General features: G+C 46.3%; 1 protein-coding gene across 3 annotated transcripts in view; it reads right to left on the bottom strand.

Moving 5' to 3' along the window:
• The window catches only part of COLGALT2 (collagen beta(1-O)galactosyltransferase 2), a 110,853-nt gene that overhangs the window by 31,074 nt on the left and 63,619 nt on the right, over window positions 1-16,160 (bottom strand). For all 3 annotated transcript variants that reach the window (XR_003092267.1, XM_014527114.2, XM_025194796.1), the window contains exons 2-4: window positions 6,694-6,804; window positions 3,919-4,036; window positions 2,879-3,013 (exon numbers count right to left, since the gene is read on the bottom strand). Coding sequence is in view for 2 of the 3 variants with exons in the window: in XM_014527114.2 (XP_014382600.1) it covers window positions 2,879-3,013; window positions 3,919-4,036; window positions 6,694-6,707 (267 nt within the window). In the remaining variant the exon portion in view is untranslated. The remainder of the gene's footprint in view (window positions 1-2,878; window positions 3,014-3,918; window positions 4,037-6,693; window positions 6,805-16,160) is intronic.

Below are 16,160 nucleotides of genomic sequence, written 5' to 3'. Positions count from 1 at the left end.
AAGAGAGAAGCCAAGTGCCTTTCAGTGCCTCATTCCTCGCTCTCCATAAAGATTGTGTCTGGTCAGGGAATGCTCCAGCTTGTCAGCTCTGCTGCCAAACATTCGGAGGGTTATTTTCCTGACAAGAAAATGTCATGCTGTCAGGCTGCTTGGGTTGCTACTGTTGTTCTCTGCACTGCTGTTGCTGCTCACTGTTATTTTTCAGCACATGCTCCAGCTGTTCCTCCTCCCCCAAAACGCCAGAGAGCATCTGACCAGCAGAGATGTGAAATCATTGGGCTGGAAGCGCGGAAACAAGGCATGGCAAAAAAGGGAGGTTTTTGTTGTTGTTGAGTTTTACATTTTTTTAAACCAGGAAGGATTCTAGTTTTTCCTTTTCTTTATAGCCTTTTCTCAGCAAATGTCAAGAATTGTAGCAAAGTGGAAGCTTGTTATCAGGGGAACAAGACTGCAGGCCAAATCCTCAGCTTTTGCAAAACATCTGCTGTGAATTGAAGTCCACAGAGTGATGCTGGTTTTCCCCAGTTGTAAAACTGGCTCCCCTTTTTGTAAAGGCTTACTGAGACAATACTACCAGCGGATGTTTACGCATATCTTTTTAAACAATTTTCATAATCAATTTAATTGCTAATAACAAACTCAAGAATTTGGAAGTCCTAGGATGCTGTCCTGCAGCCTTCACTCTGGCCTGAAGCCCCAATGCTGTCACTAGGAATATCTGACTCAAGTAAATAAGACTTCTAGAACTGGGCACCGACTAAAAGAAGAGTAAAGGTTTTTCCAGTTAGTCTCCTTCTAACACTAATAAAATCTGTAATAAATATCTGGAAGTGCCCTCTGGGTTTAAAGATGTTTTTATACATAGCGGGATCTACCATCCCTTTAAGAAAAGAGGTGTTGGGGAGGTGATGGGATCCAAGTTACTTGCTCAAAGTAATCATAGGCAAATGGGGATTCTGTGAAGAGCAGGGACCGATAGAAAATGGGAAGACGGAATCTGGGAAAGAAAAGAACATTTTTCCTAGGGCCCTGGCCCAGGAGCCATATGGTGGAGGATGGGACAAGGCTCCACTTTCCCACAACAAGACCAAGGAAGGCAGGGGGAAGAGCAGCACAAAAAGCTGTCTGATCTCATTATGAAGTAGGAAAACAGAGGGGCTCTTCACCTGCGTGCAACTGGAATTCCTTTAGTTGAGAGAAGAAGTGATCAGAGTCCTTTTTCCCAGACCATGAAGAAGGACGAAGAAGCACTCCTGGAGACCGTGGGGAGGAAGGACTTTTTGCTATCAAGACTTTGTCTTAGAGGCAGTATTGTTCTTGGGAGGCTTTTGTGGTCCACCCAGCTGAAGCTGGGCCAGGGATATTTAAAGACCCACTGTAAAAGAGTGGTTGAGGGAAGTAAGCTTACTATACTGTATAATTAACTCTCTACCTAAAACTCATTTATAGATAAGGAGACATTTATCAGCTTTAAAATCTACTTCTGAATGTCATTATGGCCCCAAATTATAAACATTGCTGTCATATGCAGAATTTTTCTAATACATAACAAGTTATACACATGACATATATCATTCGAGGTGCAATTAACAGAAAAAGTCTGATTTTTCTCTCCTTCCCAGCAGGGTAAAGCATGAGCAATTTCACTAAACTGAAGGGAATTAGCCAACTGTTTAAATGTGATGTGGGCATAAGGAGAACCCTGCTCATATAATAGACAGCTGTATATATGAAGAAGAGAAAATTCTTCACTGGTTTATGTCAGAATACAGGAAAACCCAGTCTAAAATTATGTATGACTGCTATTTTACTCCATCCGATTACACAAACATATGGAACTGCCTCAAATAAATGTTGGTGCCCCTGTGGGTATCCTGGTATTTTCTTACGTATTTTGTGGGATTGTACCATAATCCAGAATTTTCTGTTAGAAATACTGTCTCTTAAAACATGTTCAGCTTCTTCAGGCCTCAAGTTTTCTCTGACAGAAAGTTCCAGGTAAGGGAACACACCTTAGAAATGTGATTATTCTCTAAAGCTATATTCTACAGTATTTAGTACATCCTTACAAGTTAATTAAACCAAACAAAGCACAGTACAGATTGATTCTTATGTCCTTCTGATATCAGCCTCTGAGAACCCCAAAAACTAGGAACTTGGTTATTTGATATCAACAATGACAAATGACTGCCGAGTTAACACTGCCCCAGTTCTAATCTCTCTATTTTTCCTGTTTTTTTCACTATTAATTCCACTTCCCCACTCCTGGCCAAATGAGAACCCTTCCCCATCTTAGCATTTGTCTGAGATTGCATGCCCTTCAGAGCTCCTCACTCCCAGATGGGTGGAAATACTTATGATCCTTGTCCACTTCGCCACTCTTCATTATACGAGCTGGTTTCTGCCATAACAACAATGGCTTACAAAGCTAACTGGCACCTTCCTATTTCCCAGCATAAAGCAAGAGAGGAGAAGGATACAGGGGCAGATGGGAGGGGTGGCAAACATGAAAAGACACCTTCACCTTTGTATCTCAAGCCAGAGAAACACAGAACAGAACAAACTCTGGAAAGAAGCAGTCAAAGACTCTTATTCCCAGGCTTCTGAATAACTGGGTGGTCCTTTCCCCTTATCTCCTGGAGCCCCATGTGGCAACAATATTTGAGGAAGGAACTGGCTTAGCTGGCTGTGGAACAGTAGAAGTCACTATTACTTGCATCAGAGATGAAGCAGTATCTCTTCAAAAAAGGGGGCAGCCTACACTACTAGGCAAAAGCCTTGCATTTTACAGGCAAACTTGGACTGAACAGAGCCCTTAAAAAGCATACGTATAGGGTAACCACCAGAAACCGTTCACTAATCAGAATGCTACACTTACCTGAGGAGTGATGCCACACCAGAAATTAGAATAGAGAGCATGAGACTCCAACATTGGTGCCACCACTGTCTTGTTCTCTGCTATCATCAGGTTCAGGGTCTGTGGGTTAGTGAGTAAGTTGTCAGCATCAACAAACTAGAAAAAGAAGAGAAAGAAAGAAAAAAATATCAACACCTTAGATGAAACAACAGGCACTTGCAGTTTCCCTTCTTGGGGAGGGAGAGGCTTGATGGCTGCACATAACAGCAATGGGCTAGAAACACCTTTGCTTCCAAGTCCCCAGCTGGAATCCAACCCAGGTGGATGGTGACCAGAAACAGTTGCCATTTGATGGTTCCACAGTGGCCTTACATAAAATGAGCTGGTGGACAGGTGTCCAATAAGGCAAAGTATACCAGTGCTGTGTGCCTCTATGGAAAGGCCATCACATAAAAAGAGAAACTGAACTAGTCTCCTCTCTCAAACACCCCCCAAATCAATTATACTAGAACATGTGGAAGGAGATCGTGAGGGAGGCTTGTATTACTAGAGCCTATAGTGGATCAGTACATAGGAAAAAGACATGACAGCTCCTGGCATAGTATAATTATTCACTTCTGCTCTGAGGACTGCCTTCCATGTCAGTTCTGCCAAACTATTTTCAGCTATCATCAAACGTCATTGATAAAGGTTAGGCTTCAGCCGGAGGACTCTTTAACAGAGCACCTATCACCTACACTCATTTATACACCCAGGCCTTCAGCCTGCAATCAGATTAGTCTGGATGGTTCACTGTGATCATGCAAGCACAATCCTAATCAGCAGGGCTCCATCCAAGAGGCTGGTTCACGTGGATCTGATAGCAGCCTGCAGCCTTACAAAACCTATCGCCAATCAGATCGCATAATGATACAGGTGTTTCTCAAACAGAATCCGAGCCAACAGAAGTGTTGTTATACTAATAAAAAAGGAACCTTTTGGCAGTTGCAAGCCCCTGGGTAGAATGATTGCCTGAAAACGTTCTGCCCAGCTGCAGTTAATAAATCAAATCTCTCATTTACCAAGATGTAGTCTGACCACTTTTCTCTTGCAGTTCGCAGGGCAGCCTGCCTGAGCTTCATCACATGGGTAAACCTGGAGTTTGGCCAGTGTTTTGGACCAATTTCATCAGGGTAAGACCTAGAAAAGCAAGAAATGGTTACTGCAGCCATGTTTCATCCATGATGCAGCCCCTATCTTTTAAGTTTCCTTTCTGCCTTCTGGATAAACAGTTACCTCAGGTGACCCAAGAGGTATGAAAGCAAAAATAAAAAGGCAGGTTCTAAGGAAAGACAATTCCAAGTTTATTCCCAGTGTATGTACACAGGGCTGGAAAGAACACACAGTGCTACAGCATTTCCTGCCTAACACATGGCGAAAATGGGACTGTGTCAAAAAACAGCAGCTTCTCATTCAGTGGGTCAGATACCCACTTCTATCAATCCAACTTCCCTGCAGTGATGCAGATTTATACCAGCTGACAACTCATCCCCAGAGAAGTATGTATATCTTTATCACTTTGTATATCTGTATCTTCTTTATCAGCTATGAAAGAGTCACCTGGATTCTACCATAACTTGTGCATCATTAGCAATTGTTTACTAGGGGCTACCATCTAACCTTGACTTTGAAATCAATGAGAATAATCACTGGAGTACTTATACACAATGCCTAATTGTTTCCAAGATCAGAGCCCGTGGTCTGACTGCAGAGTCTTCATCAATGAGGAGGTTGTGGGATATGGAAAGAAACCCCAGGCAAGATCCACAGAGGATATAAAATGGTGCGACTCCCCTGCCATGAGGGAGCAGTGACAAATGAAGCAGTGACAAGTGGTGCCAATTGGGGATCCAATCCCATAGTGGACAAACAGATTTTGCAAAACCTAGAGGTTGACAAGATTTAAACAAAACCCTAGTGGAAACAGGACTGTTTCTAAAAATATTCAAACATCCCCTTGCAGCTTTTGCATCAGTCAAACCACCCCAAAGAGAAAATGATTGCAAATAAACATGTTTTTAACTTCCTTCTCTAAGCTGGGAGATATGCAGAGAGTAAACCACATTAAATCTATAAATTAAATGAATCAGAAAAAATGCTTTGTCATAAATCTTTTCAGCAAACAGATGAGGATTTTTGTTCTTTAAACTCAATGGCATCTCTTTAAGTAATAATAAAGAGATTGTAAATCACCAAGAAGAGAATGTTGAAGAAAACTTGCTTCCTGGCTGGAAAGTTTTGAAATATTTCAAGCCAGGGACAGAGTTCTGATAAGGGTTGGAGAAATGGAGCATGATTTTCATTTCTCTCGGCAAATGAAGCACCAAGCACCTGAATGTTCCTGTGAGAATTCTTGGCTGGGCAATGAATGTAGTTTCAGCTGTTAAATGGCTGAATAGGGACTTCTTACTTTTCATAGATCCCAACCCAGCAGTCTTTAATTTTATGCATGTGAGCAGTCTTAGCAAAGCCAAGAATATGACTCTTGTCTTTAGTTGACACCAAGCCTTGAAGAACCTGCAGGCAAACTCCATACCAGTCATTTCAGTAATTTAGCGTGTTAAATGCTTATTCCATCTGCAGCCTTAAAACAATGTAACAGCCATTAAGTATTGCTTACCTGACCAGAAGTTGTCTCAGCAGAGTCTCTGTACTGAACCAAAGGAAATTAATCTCAGTGGGGACTCTGTATTCAGGGCAAAATGAAGCTGTCCCAGGCAGGGACATCTTGAAAAGAGGAAAAGAATGGAAAAACCTCGGCCAGGGGTTTGAAATCAGAGAGGGACAGTTAGGGAGAGCTCGTGAAAATCCCAGCTGCTGTATTGGCTGGGAAGGTTTCTTCAAAAGTGGGGAGTTTTCCCCGCAAAGGGGTAGAGAAGGGCTTATGCTGCAGGGAGAGGGCTGTGCACAGTGGCTCACCCCCTGGAGCCCGCCAGAGCTGGGGTGAGCTGCCGACGGGGCAAAGGAGCACACGGGTTTGCTTGTAGGGAAGCAAACCACAGTTAGTGTGTAATTAGGCAAGGGCTGCAGGAGCCAAACCCAGTGCACCCATGTGCTCACCCATGGGAGAAGTGTATCTGCTTTAGCCTGCAGCCCAAGCTGTGCAGCCCACAGTGTACATTGTGTGCTGCAGGGACCCAGATGTGGGAGCAGCTGCCAGCAGTGCAGTGATGCCTGGGCTGACGTGGGACGACCCCAGCCACAAAGGACCCACCACGTTGCGATGGGAGGAGGTGGGGATTGTGTGTAAATTCATTGTGCATAAAGGTCATTAGTAGTGTTTGTAAATAAGTATCCAATAGCTCGTGTTGTAAATATTAAGCAATTTTTAGTGCTTCAATGTGTAATTATTGTTTACACTTCTCCTTTAACCTATATTACACCTGAGAGGTTATGAGTTTGTGAACTCCGTAGGCACCCAAGTAACTATCTCCATAGCACCAGTGCTCCTTTTGTGTACAGTATATAGAGTTATTTTGGTAGCAAGTTATAATTTGTATGCGCTTTAGTTATACCTTATTCTGTATATAACTGAATAATTCAATAGTATATAATTAAATATGTGTAAATAATTATATTGGTGGTTGCAAAGGGTTTGTAAGTGTAAAAGGTGCCCTCTCTGCTGGAAAGCCCCATTTCAGCTCCTAGGAGAGCCAAGTGAGGCTTATGCTACTGGGCACCTCAGGATTCCAACACTCGGACGTGGCACGTGGGTAGCGCCGTGTGCCAGGGTTACAATAATATTGACATTTAACCTCCAACAAAGATTTCATTAAATAACTTGTTAAGACACTCACTCAGGCTCTTCCATAGGCCTCCACTCCACATAATGGTAGAGTTTTTGCACATTCTTCAGCCACTCTTTCAGGATTGCTGTTGTGTTATCAGTGTTGTGGTCAGTGGCTGCCCTGCAGAAAAAGAAGCACAAAAGACCCATTAATATTGGCAGCAATTCAACACCAGGCAGAAGCTGGACAGCATGCTGACTGCACAGCATGGAGATCTGGCTCAAATGCAGAAATACTCTCAAAGGAGTGCACCTGGGTAAAGGCTACCAACCCTGGCATGACTTTCCTTACCCCAGAGTATGCCAACTAGGAGCACAGAATATCTATATCTGGTTAGTTCTAAATCCAGGCAAATCCATGCAAATCACCATAATGATGGGCACCATAGCACCTGTGAGACATCTAACAAAGCAGTCTCTCCATAGGCCAGCAGGAAGTTAGGTGTGATATGGACAACTTCTATGATAAATTCTCAGGCACAATGCAAATGCTGGTGCCTCACATGCAGGTAAAGGTTGGTCTTTAAAATGTCATAAAAACTACTTTCAAAATGCAGATACCTATATGTTCACCTTCTTTGTCTGATAAAAGCAATTAAAACCACAGTCCAAAGTCTGATTCACACAGGTAGACTCAGGTTCTTGTATGGAGTCCACTCAAGTCAACAGAAGCAGGAGGGTCCCTGCCTGGATCTAGTTGTGCCCAGTTTCATAAGAAACATACAGCAATCAATGGTATAAGCTGCCATGTGAATCACTCTAGTTGTTTTGGGATCATGTCTCACAGAAACCTACAGTAGAGTTTGGCCCCTGATTTCAATGGGCACAGGTTCGGGCAATATGTACATATATGCAGAGTCCATGTCAGAAGATTGGGTATATAGACTGCAATTCTAGAAGTCCAATGTGCTTGTTCAGTTCAAGGTATCATCACTAAGTTGTTCTCTCTAGACATCCAGATCCTCGCTGAGCCTATTCACAAAAGTCTATGTTGTCCTATAGGAACTGAAAAATGAAAGGAGCGTGCCTCATCTCTCCACACCTCTACCCCAGGCTGAAATGCAGTTGGCTGCAGGGTAAGAACTCCTCACTTACTGCCATAGGCTTAGCCCCCCCCAAATTGGGCCAGCAACAGCAGGTCCAGCGCCACCACAGCACCATGCACAGTGCCCCTGCCATGCACTCTTTCGCCACCGCGTGCACAGCACCAGCGCACACCAGCCCTGGAACGGCCCTGTGGCAGGGAGGGCAGGGTCAAGTGGACAGGCTCCACACTGCCCAGTCCCATCCCCTCCCCCAAAATGATATTTTCTAGTGCCGCTTATGCCTACTGCTGTGTAATAGGGATAATTATAGAAGCAGCTTGGAAAGCCAGTCACTTCCAATGTGTACCTTTTACTTAGCAAGGACCTCTAAAACCACTCTCTTCACAGACAGCCTGGGGGCGGAGGGGTTTTGAGAGAATGATGACCCGGGCAACAACATGCCATGCTACCCATCTGTACCACCGCCAATGGATGCAACAAGGCTGAGTAGGACAGAAAAATAGACTATGGGACCTGTACACAGGGAAAGTAGCTCTTCATTTTTCTATTATGCCATGATACTGAGGCAAGCAATCTGTAGCCTGTAGCATGTCTAGTGTAAAGTCTTGCTTTACGCTAGACTTGCAAAGACAGTCACATTCAATTAACACAGGGGTGGGCAAAATGGCGGCTCCATCTGGCAGCTAGACTCCATTTCCCAGCAAGCCCTGCCCACTTTGCTGTGGCCAGTTTTCATAGAGACCCCAGCAGCAGCGGCGCCATGACAGTGTGGGGCTAGGGTTTCCATGGAGACTGGCCCCCGCAAGGCTGACAGGGTGCACAGCTGAGGGGGATGGGAGTGGCTCTGTGGCCAGGGCGGGAAACTTGAAGTGGTGACGGTATGGTCTGGAGCCAGGGCAGAGCTGCAATCTGCTTGCCTGCATGCCCTGGGCCGGGACAATGCTGTCACTGCCAAAAGATCCTACCCCTGGAGCAACTCCCTGCCCAACTGTATGCCCTGCCCACACTTCTGGGACTGGTCTCCATGGAAACCCTGGTCCTGTGCTGTCATGGTGCCACTGCTGCTGGAGTCTCCATAGGAACTGGCTGCTGCAACATGGGCAGGGACTGCTGGGAAAAAGGAGTCTGTTGCAGGCCTGATCTTGTCTGCGGGCCAGACTTTGCCCACCCCTGAACTAACATGAGGCAATAACATCAATGCTAGGCTACCCACCCATGGAAAGTTTTTTTTTCCCAGGGAAGTGGGAGGGGGCTCTACAACAGGTAGCACATGCAACATGCAAGAAAAAGGTATACCACACCTTTAACTGGACCCACAAGCTCATGTATCAGCAGAGGAAACTCAGCTGTGCATGCCCTCGAAGCAGATAAAGAGTACCACTTACAAAATGCATTGCAGGAAAACAGAAACTGCCTAGTGACAATCATAAGGAATGAAAAAAGTTTTGCTGGTGCTGCTGGTTACCCTCATGTTACACATAACAGAGCATCCCTCATTTCAGCAGTGGTACCACTAACTTCAGGAAGCAAGACGGAGGCATAGGTGGCTCGTCCTGTGGGCAGTGGTGGGGGCTGGCTCCTTACCGCTGCATACACTCCCAAGGAGGGTATGGGGGGCACATGCCCCCCCCCCCCAATTTATGTGCAGGGCAGAGGCGGGTTGCCCACTGCAAGCTCAGGGCTCCCCACCCTGCTGCCCTCCCCCCAGGGCCTCTGGGGCCCAGTGGATAGGACCCGATGCAGCAGGGCAGAATAGGGCGGGGAAGCTCAGTGCCGCTGCCGTGAGTCCCACACTGCTCTGGTGAGGTGCCTCCTTCCCACTCAGTGGCGCGGAGTTGTGTCCCTCAGTGCTGCTAAGCAGGCAGGGGGCGTCTTGCCATGGTGGTATGGGGCTCTCAGCGGTGGCACCAAGCTTCAGCACCTGGCCCTGCTCTGAACTGTCATGCCACTAAATCAAAAAAGAGATTTTAAATCTTACAAAACCAATAGTCTTGAGGATGGGGGAGGTTTGTGTGGCACAGGGAAGATTGAAGTGCTCAACATGACAGTTAGGGACAGAAGTTACACATAAACCAGTTTAAGTGATCAGGAACCAGTTTAAACCTGTAATAAAACAGACGTTCAGTAGACTTAAATCAGTTTCAAAATGGCCTAAACTGGTTTAAGATAAACCTGGATGGATGTAGTATTAGACTTAACTGATTTAGGTCAAACCGGTTTATGGAACTTCTGCCCCAGATCCCCTCCTGATTCAAGTGGACTCTCAGTCCTCCAGCATCCCAGGATACTGTGAAGCCCTGGGCTGCGCTCTCTATTCCAGCAGAGCAGGGCTGGTCCCGCCGCCAGCTGCCAGCTGGGACTTTTCCATCCCTGCAGCTAGGAGCCAGGCCGATTTCCCCCAGCCCCACCCCCACCTCGACCAGCGGGGTCAACCTGGCTCCCAGCTTGGGCAGGGGGAGTAAGGTCCCCACTATGGGCTTCCCTCCCCCCCCCCCCACCACCCCCCCAGGACTGTGCTGATGCAGGCAGGGGGGAAGCCCACAGTGCGGACATTACTCCCCACACCCAAGCCAGGAGCCAGGCCAATCCCCCAGCCAAGGAGAAGGCAGGGTGATCAGCTGGCTATGCCCCCTCCTAGGCCAGCAGGCCGGTTGAGGAGGGAATGGAGGGGAAAAACAGCACTCCTGCCCTCCACCCGGCTCCAGACCCCCAGCTGGGCTGTGCCTGATGCAGTAAAGAGGGAAGCCTATAGTGGGGACTTTACTCCCTCCAACTGAGCTGAAAGCCAGGAGTCAGACTGATCACCTGGCCACACACCCTCCTCGGCCAGCAGACTGGCTGAGAAGGGAGCGGGGGGGTGGGGAAAAAACCGCCCCTCCCCACCCAGCTCTACAGCCAGGTTGTGCCCAAGGCAAGCAGTGAGGGAATTCCCTCCCCGCAGCAGGCCTGCCAGCCAAGGAGAGAGCATGGCTTGGTGATTAGCCTGGCTCCCAGCTTGCGTGTGGGACAGTAAATCCCCCAATGCAGGCTTCCCTCCTTCTCCTCCCATGCCGGGCACAGCCCAGCTGGGGGTCCGGAGCTGGACAGGAGGGAGGGAGGCATTTTTCCCACCAGCCAAGGAGCAGGTGTGGCTAGGGGATGTGCCCAGTAGGGCTGTGCAAAGCTTCGGTAGCCAATTTGATTCAGACATGACGCGGCAGCTGAATCTCCAAATCCAAATCGAATTGGGAGACCTATTAATCTCTCCAAATCGAATCGGAAGCCTCCAAATTGATTAAAAAAGATGCAGAGATTCGGCCATAGACTGTACAGGTAAGTACTAGGCAATGCCTGTGGGAGCAGCTAAGGGAGCAGCCAGCAACCCCGGGTCATCTGGCTGCTCCCACCGCCGGGACAAGGCAGGCAGTGCCAGAAGCTGCGGAGGCTGGGAGGAATGAACGGGGGAATGGAACCGGGAACTGGAGAATTGAACTGGAAGCTGGGGGGAAGCCCCTATTCATTCCCCCCGTCCCTGATCCTTCCCCCCAGCCCCCATGGCTTTTCCCAGGGCTGCCAGCTCAAGCCACGGCTTGTTCAGCTGCTCCCCTAGCTGACCCGCTTCGGGGCGAGGCAGGCAGTCCTGAGAGAAGCCATGGGGGCTGGAGGGAATGATTGGGAGCTGGGGGAATTGAACCGGGGACTAGGGAGATGCCAGCTGGGGATCCGGTGCCTAGGGTTTCTCCCCATACCCACTTCTCAGTTGGCCAGAGGCTCAGGAGAGGGTGTGGCTGGGGGAATTGCTGGGCTCCAGGCTCTCTGCAGTGGCCAGCAGGCTGGGAGGCCTGCTTTAGTGTCCCCCAGCTATTGGCATGGACCACTGCAGGAGTCTGGCTGCCTTTTCTGGCTTATCGGTTCAATCCAGGCAATTCAGAGAAACCTGCAAATCGATTCAGCCTCCAGCTTTTTGACTGTCTGTACTTGGCCTTAAAATACACCTAGGTACCAAACTCCGCACTTTGGAAACTTCCATCCATTTTTTCCATTGCAGAGTAAGAGAAGAAAGGGAAATAAAGAAGGCCTGATTAAAGTTTGAGGAGAGAATGTGAAGCTTTATTAAAGTTTGGGGAGAGAAGGTGAAGCTTTGGCTCTACCATAGACCAGCCCTTTATTTACCCTTGGGCTGCTCTCTCACTCTAAGCCACTATTAAGCGTGAATGCTTTCTCCATTCATCCCTACAAAAGAAGCTGACACACACGACCCCAAAATGTCAGCCTCAATTGATGCTCACAGGGAGATCAGAGTGAGTGAAACAGGAGAAGACCAAGACAGTTGTTAATAAATGAAGAGCAATTTCCTATCAAAAAAATGATCAGGAGCTGTTCAACAGCTGTGAAAGTGATTTATAGGAAAGGAGAACTGTTCCTTGAAGGCTAGAAAAGCAACTCTCCCTTAGGAATGAAATGATGACTGGCTGAAGGGATATTCTGATGGGTTTAGGAGGCATACATAAAGATCTCTATTCAGCAGCTGGCTTTCACTAATATCAACAATCCTTGCTCCCCTCCAGCCCACACAGCAAGGGGATGGAAGTCCTTTGAGGCCTTCATTTAGTATGGAGGTAGGCCAACAGAGCTGTACAATTCTACAGGGGATGCTCACAGCTGCACTTATCTTTAAAGAGGTGCAGCCCACACAGATTACATGGCCAGAACACAATTCTCCAGCTTGAGCCAAGACAGAGCTCCGTTGTTTGTCACGTTAAAGTCAAAACTTGACTTATGCTGTACCTGATGCTGAAGTGACCTTTCATAACACTTCAGTCAACACAACCAGCAGTTTATATAAAGCGTATTTGTGTTCCCAGTCCAGCATGTAGGGGACAAGCATTCTCTTTGCAATAGTCACCATAAAAATTTGCACTAGCTGACAACCTCCAAAGACAGATAAGGAGGTGAAACAGGATGAAGGCTGGTAGCATCTCTGGATCAGCCCAGAAGTCTCTGTGGGGGAAAATGCATTGCTGCTGTGTACACTGCACCTGCTTTGCTGGCAAGTAGATAAATCCTGTTCCTGCTGGACTTGTGCAGTGTGCAATGACTTCACAAAGACAAGAATTTGGCTCATATAAAGGGCTCTAGTCTCCAGGATGTATAAGTCTTAAGCTTGCAAGTTAGTCATACAGACATGGAAAAAAACCCCCAACCCAACAACAATAGGGCTTTAACGGAAGACGAGCTGGGTCAGTTTGACCTGGTTCACCCAACATCTGTACACATCAGGTACTTCAGGAGGGCTTTCTGGTGCTCTTATCTAATAGCTGATTTAATTTTTCCATGTCTGTCAGTGGCCACAGTTTGTGTAACCTAGGGCAGTGTTTCCCAGGCACAAGGCACACTTACATTAATAACAATTTTCCATGGCTCACCTGTTAAGGCATTCCCCATCCTCATACCTATTGTAGCTCATTGCCATTGCAAAATTCCACGGCACACCTGTTCATTTCTGACAGCACACTTTTGTACCACGGCACACTGGTTGGGAAACACTGGCCTAGGGTATGACTAGCAATCTGGGCAATATTTATTTTTCTAATTTATTGCTTCAAAATCTTAATTGCTTCTGAAAGTGATTCTCAATAGTTTTCTCAGAAGTATTTATGTTCAATGCCATTCAAAGAAATCTGTGTGTTCCTACCCCATGCAGTGATATCTAAGATAGTATATTATGCTTATGTACTTAGAATGAAATATAACTCATGTGCCTCTAGTACTGCTGTATGGAAACTGGAGATACCATTTTGTTTGTTTGTTTGTTTTTAAAAGACACAACCACTGCCTTTAAAAAAAATCCAACCCCCCCTCAAAAACAAAACAAAAAAAAACAAACAAAAAAGGATTTATACTGGCAGCCATGAGCCCATGCAAGTGTGTCAGGTTTGTCATTATAAGCTCTGTTTTTCTGTAATCACATGGAAAATCATCAAAGTGTTCATTCTTCAGTCTGGCCAGACTGAGTGGTTCAATGGATTAGTAAGGTAATACAGAGTCTTGTAACTTCACCTCCCCAATTCATCCTTCCGCTAGGTTTCTCTCACTTTGTTGTCTAGTGGCATACGCACGATAGTCAACCATGCAGGTGGGGTTTTAATGTACCCAACAACAATTTACATTTTTAAAAGTCATCATGAATGGACCTCAAGAGTAAACAAGGTTCTTTTGGAAACAACAATGAAGCAAGCAGCTTGATATTTTGAATGCAGCAATGGAGTGTATTGGCATTATTTGATTTTGAGTGTACTGGTATTTTTATTGGGCTGGACACAGCTTTTAATGGGCTCTTCTGAATGGCAGACCACTTTTAAGTTTAAGTTTACAGCACAGTTAAAACCTAGCACACAATTCTCATGAAAGGTCACCAGAAGCCTAGTAAAAAGGCCATCGCCTACGCAGGGAGCGCGGTCCATCAAGGGGTACACCAGTATTCTCAGGGGGTGCACATGCACCCCCTACGCATTGCCACCGGATGACGAGAATGCTCCGTGTCAGTGTGTTGCTCTCAGTACTTGTCATAGGGAATTAGGATTCTCTTGACAAAAGTCCTGGTACAAATCTACACTAGTTGACAGTCTTCAAAAACAGATTGAGAGGTGGGGGAGGAGAAAGGGAATCGCAAGGGAGTCAATTCATACCCTGCATGTATTTAGAGCCCCTAAATCAGGGGACCCTGGATTCTACCCACCCAAGCACTGCACTGAAACAAGTCAGCAGGAGCAGCCCCTGATTTGCATGAGGTAAGGCATGCAGATTTATTTAAATTAGATTGGAATGGCCTATACTGAACCTACTGAGCTCATTTACAACCAAGGTAAATCAAAGGACAGGGCAGACAAGGCAGCTCACTGCATTCATCAACTCTGACTCAGACTACTTTCATTTTTAGTATAGAGAAGAGCCGCATAGACTACGTGTTCTATCCTGACCTAACCTGACCTTCAGATTAAGCTGCTTAGACCAAGACTGGGCATTTCATGCTGAAAGCTGCAGTCTGCATGGCTGGTTATACTAAAAATGACAGTGGCCTGGGGCTAAGTTTATGAATGCAGTGCGTTGTTTTGGCTCTCAGGTCTTTTGATTTATCTTAATTGTAGCGGAATAAGCATATACAGTAATGGCAACCCAACACAGTAAAAAGAAGTCATGAGACTGACTTAAGAATCATGTTTACTAAAATACTAAGTCTGGGGCTCTTTTTCTCTGCATGAGGGGGGCAACTGGGTCATATTTTCTAAGTTTCTCCATTTTTTTTAAACAACAGCTGAGACTCTCATCTAACAAATCATCTCCATTGCACTTAGCTTGTGCTATAAAGTATGATATGAAATACTACAAAATAATTATAATAATGACAGGCATGGGCAAATCTATAGAGCAAAAGGTTGGGGGAGCGCATCAGATTTTTCTTTCCTATTAGTTTTCCTTTTCAGAAGTTTTTCATTGACACCAATGAGCTTTATTGGTGCAGGCCCATAAAAGATTAAGATTATGCAGTATGGTTGTAACAGGAGTGAAGTCAATCACATAACCCCCATTCAGTTCATCAAGAGAAGGACCATAAGCAATTTTATTTGACTAGGGTCTAATAAATATCCGTATTCTTGAACATCTGGCAGACAGTTCAGGCAATAACACGCTCTGTTTGTGTGTACACACAAGGGAGAAACTTTAGCAGTGATTCTCTTCTGAAAGGGGTAAAGTCATCAGGGATCCTGGTGTTCCTTGTTTAAAAATGGCAAATTCACTGATAAAAACACCCCAAATTATCTCATTAAAATACCCAAAATCTGTATTCTTCTGCCATTAAAATGAAACACCACTAAATATATATAGAGTGAGAGAAGTTGGGCAATGTTTTATTGATGTATTTATAATTTTAAAGCAATCTGGAAGCCTACCAGTGCCTCTGTCATCGTAATACAATGAATTCTAAATATCTATACACTTTGGCATTTGCTTTTGGTTTTTTTATCAGAAAAATCAGAGCTGCTCCTGCTTTTTCGCTTACCAGGATATGAACAGCTGTAGCTGGACTTGCAGCTGCTTTGTGGCACTGAGCAGCACAGATATGCCCTTGCCCCTCACTTCCAACCCACAGCCCTGCCAGTGCCCCTTCACTCCTGCCTGCCCCCCACTACCTCCCTCCTGGCAGCAGCTCTGTCCTAGCACCAGGACATGGGTCCAGCTGCAGCTGTCCCACCTGCTGCTTTGTGGCTCTGAGCAGTGCCAGCCCTTACTGTTCTGCTCCCTGCACCTGTGCCCAGATGCCAGCCATCCCCATGCCATCCCTGGGAAGCCCTCAACTGGGGCTCAGGGACTGGGCTGGGCAAGCCCCTTCCCTTCCAAGCTGGCTTCCCCCTGCACAGGCTGCTCCTGGGGGGCAGGAGGGCACCAAGCC

The sequence above is a fragment of the Alligator sinensis genome, unplaced genomic scaffold (genome assembly GCF_000455745.1).
Source record: "Alligator sinensis unplaced genomic scaffold, ASM45574v1 scaffold471_1, whole genome shotgun sequence".
NCBI classification, from domain to species: domain Eukaryota; kingdom Metazoa; phylum Chordata; order Crocodylia; family Alligatoridae; genus Alligator; species Alligator sinensis.
Note: the sequence above shows the minus strand (reverse complement) of the source record. Positions and strands in the feature narration are given on the sequence as shown.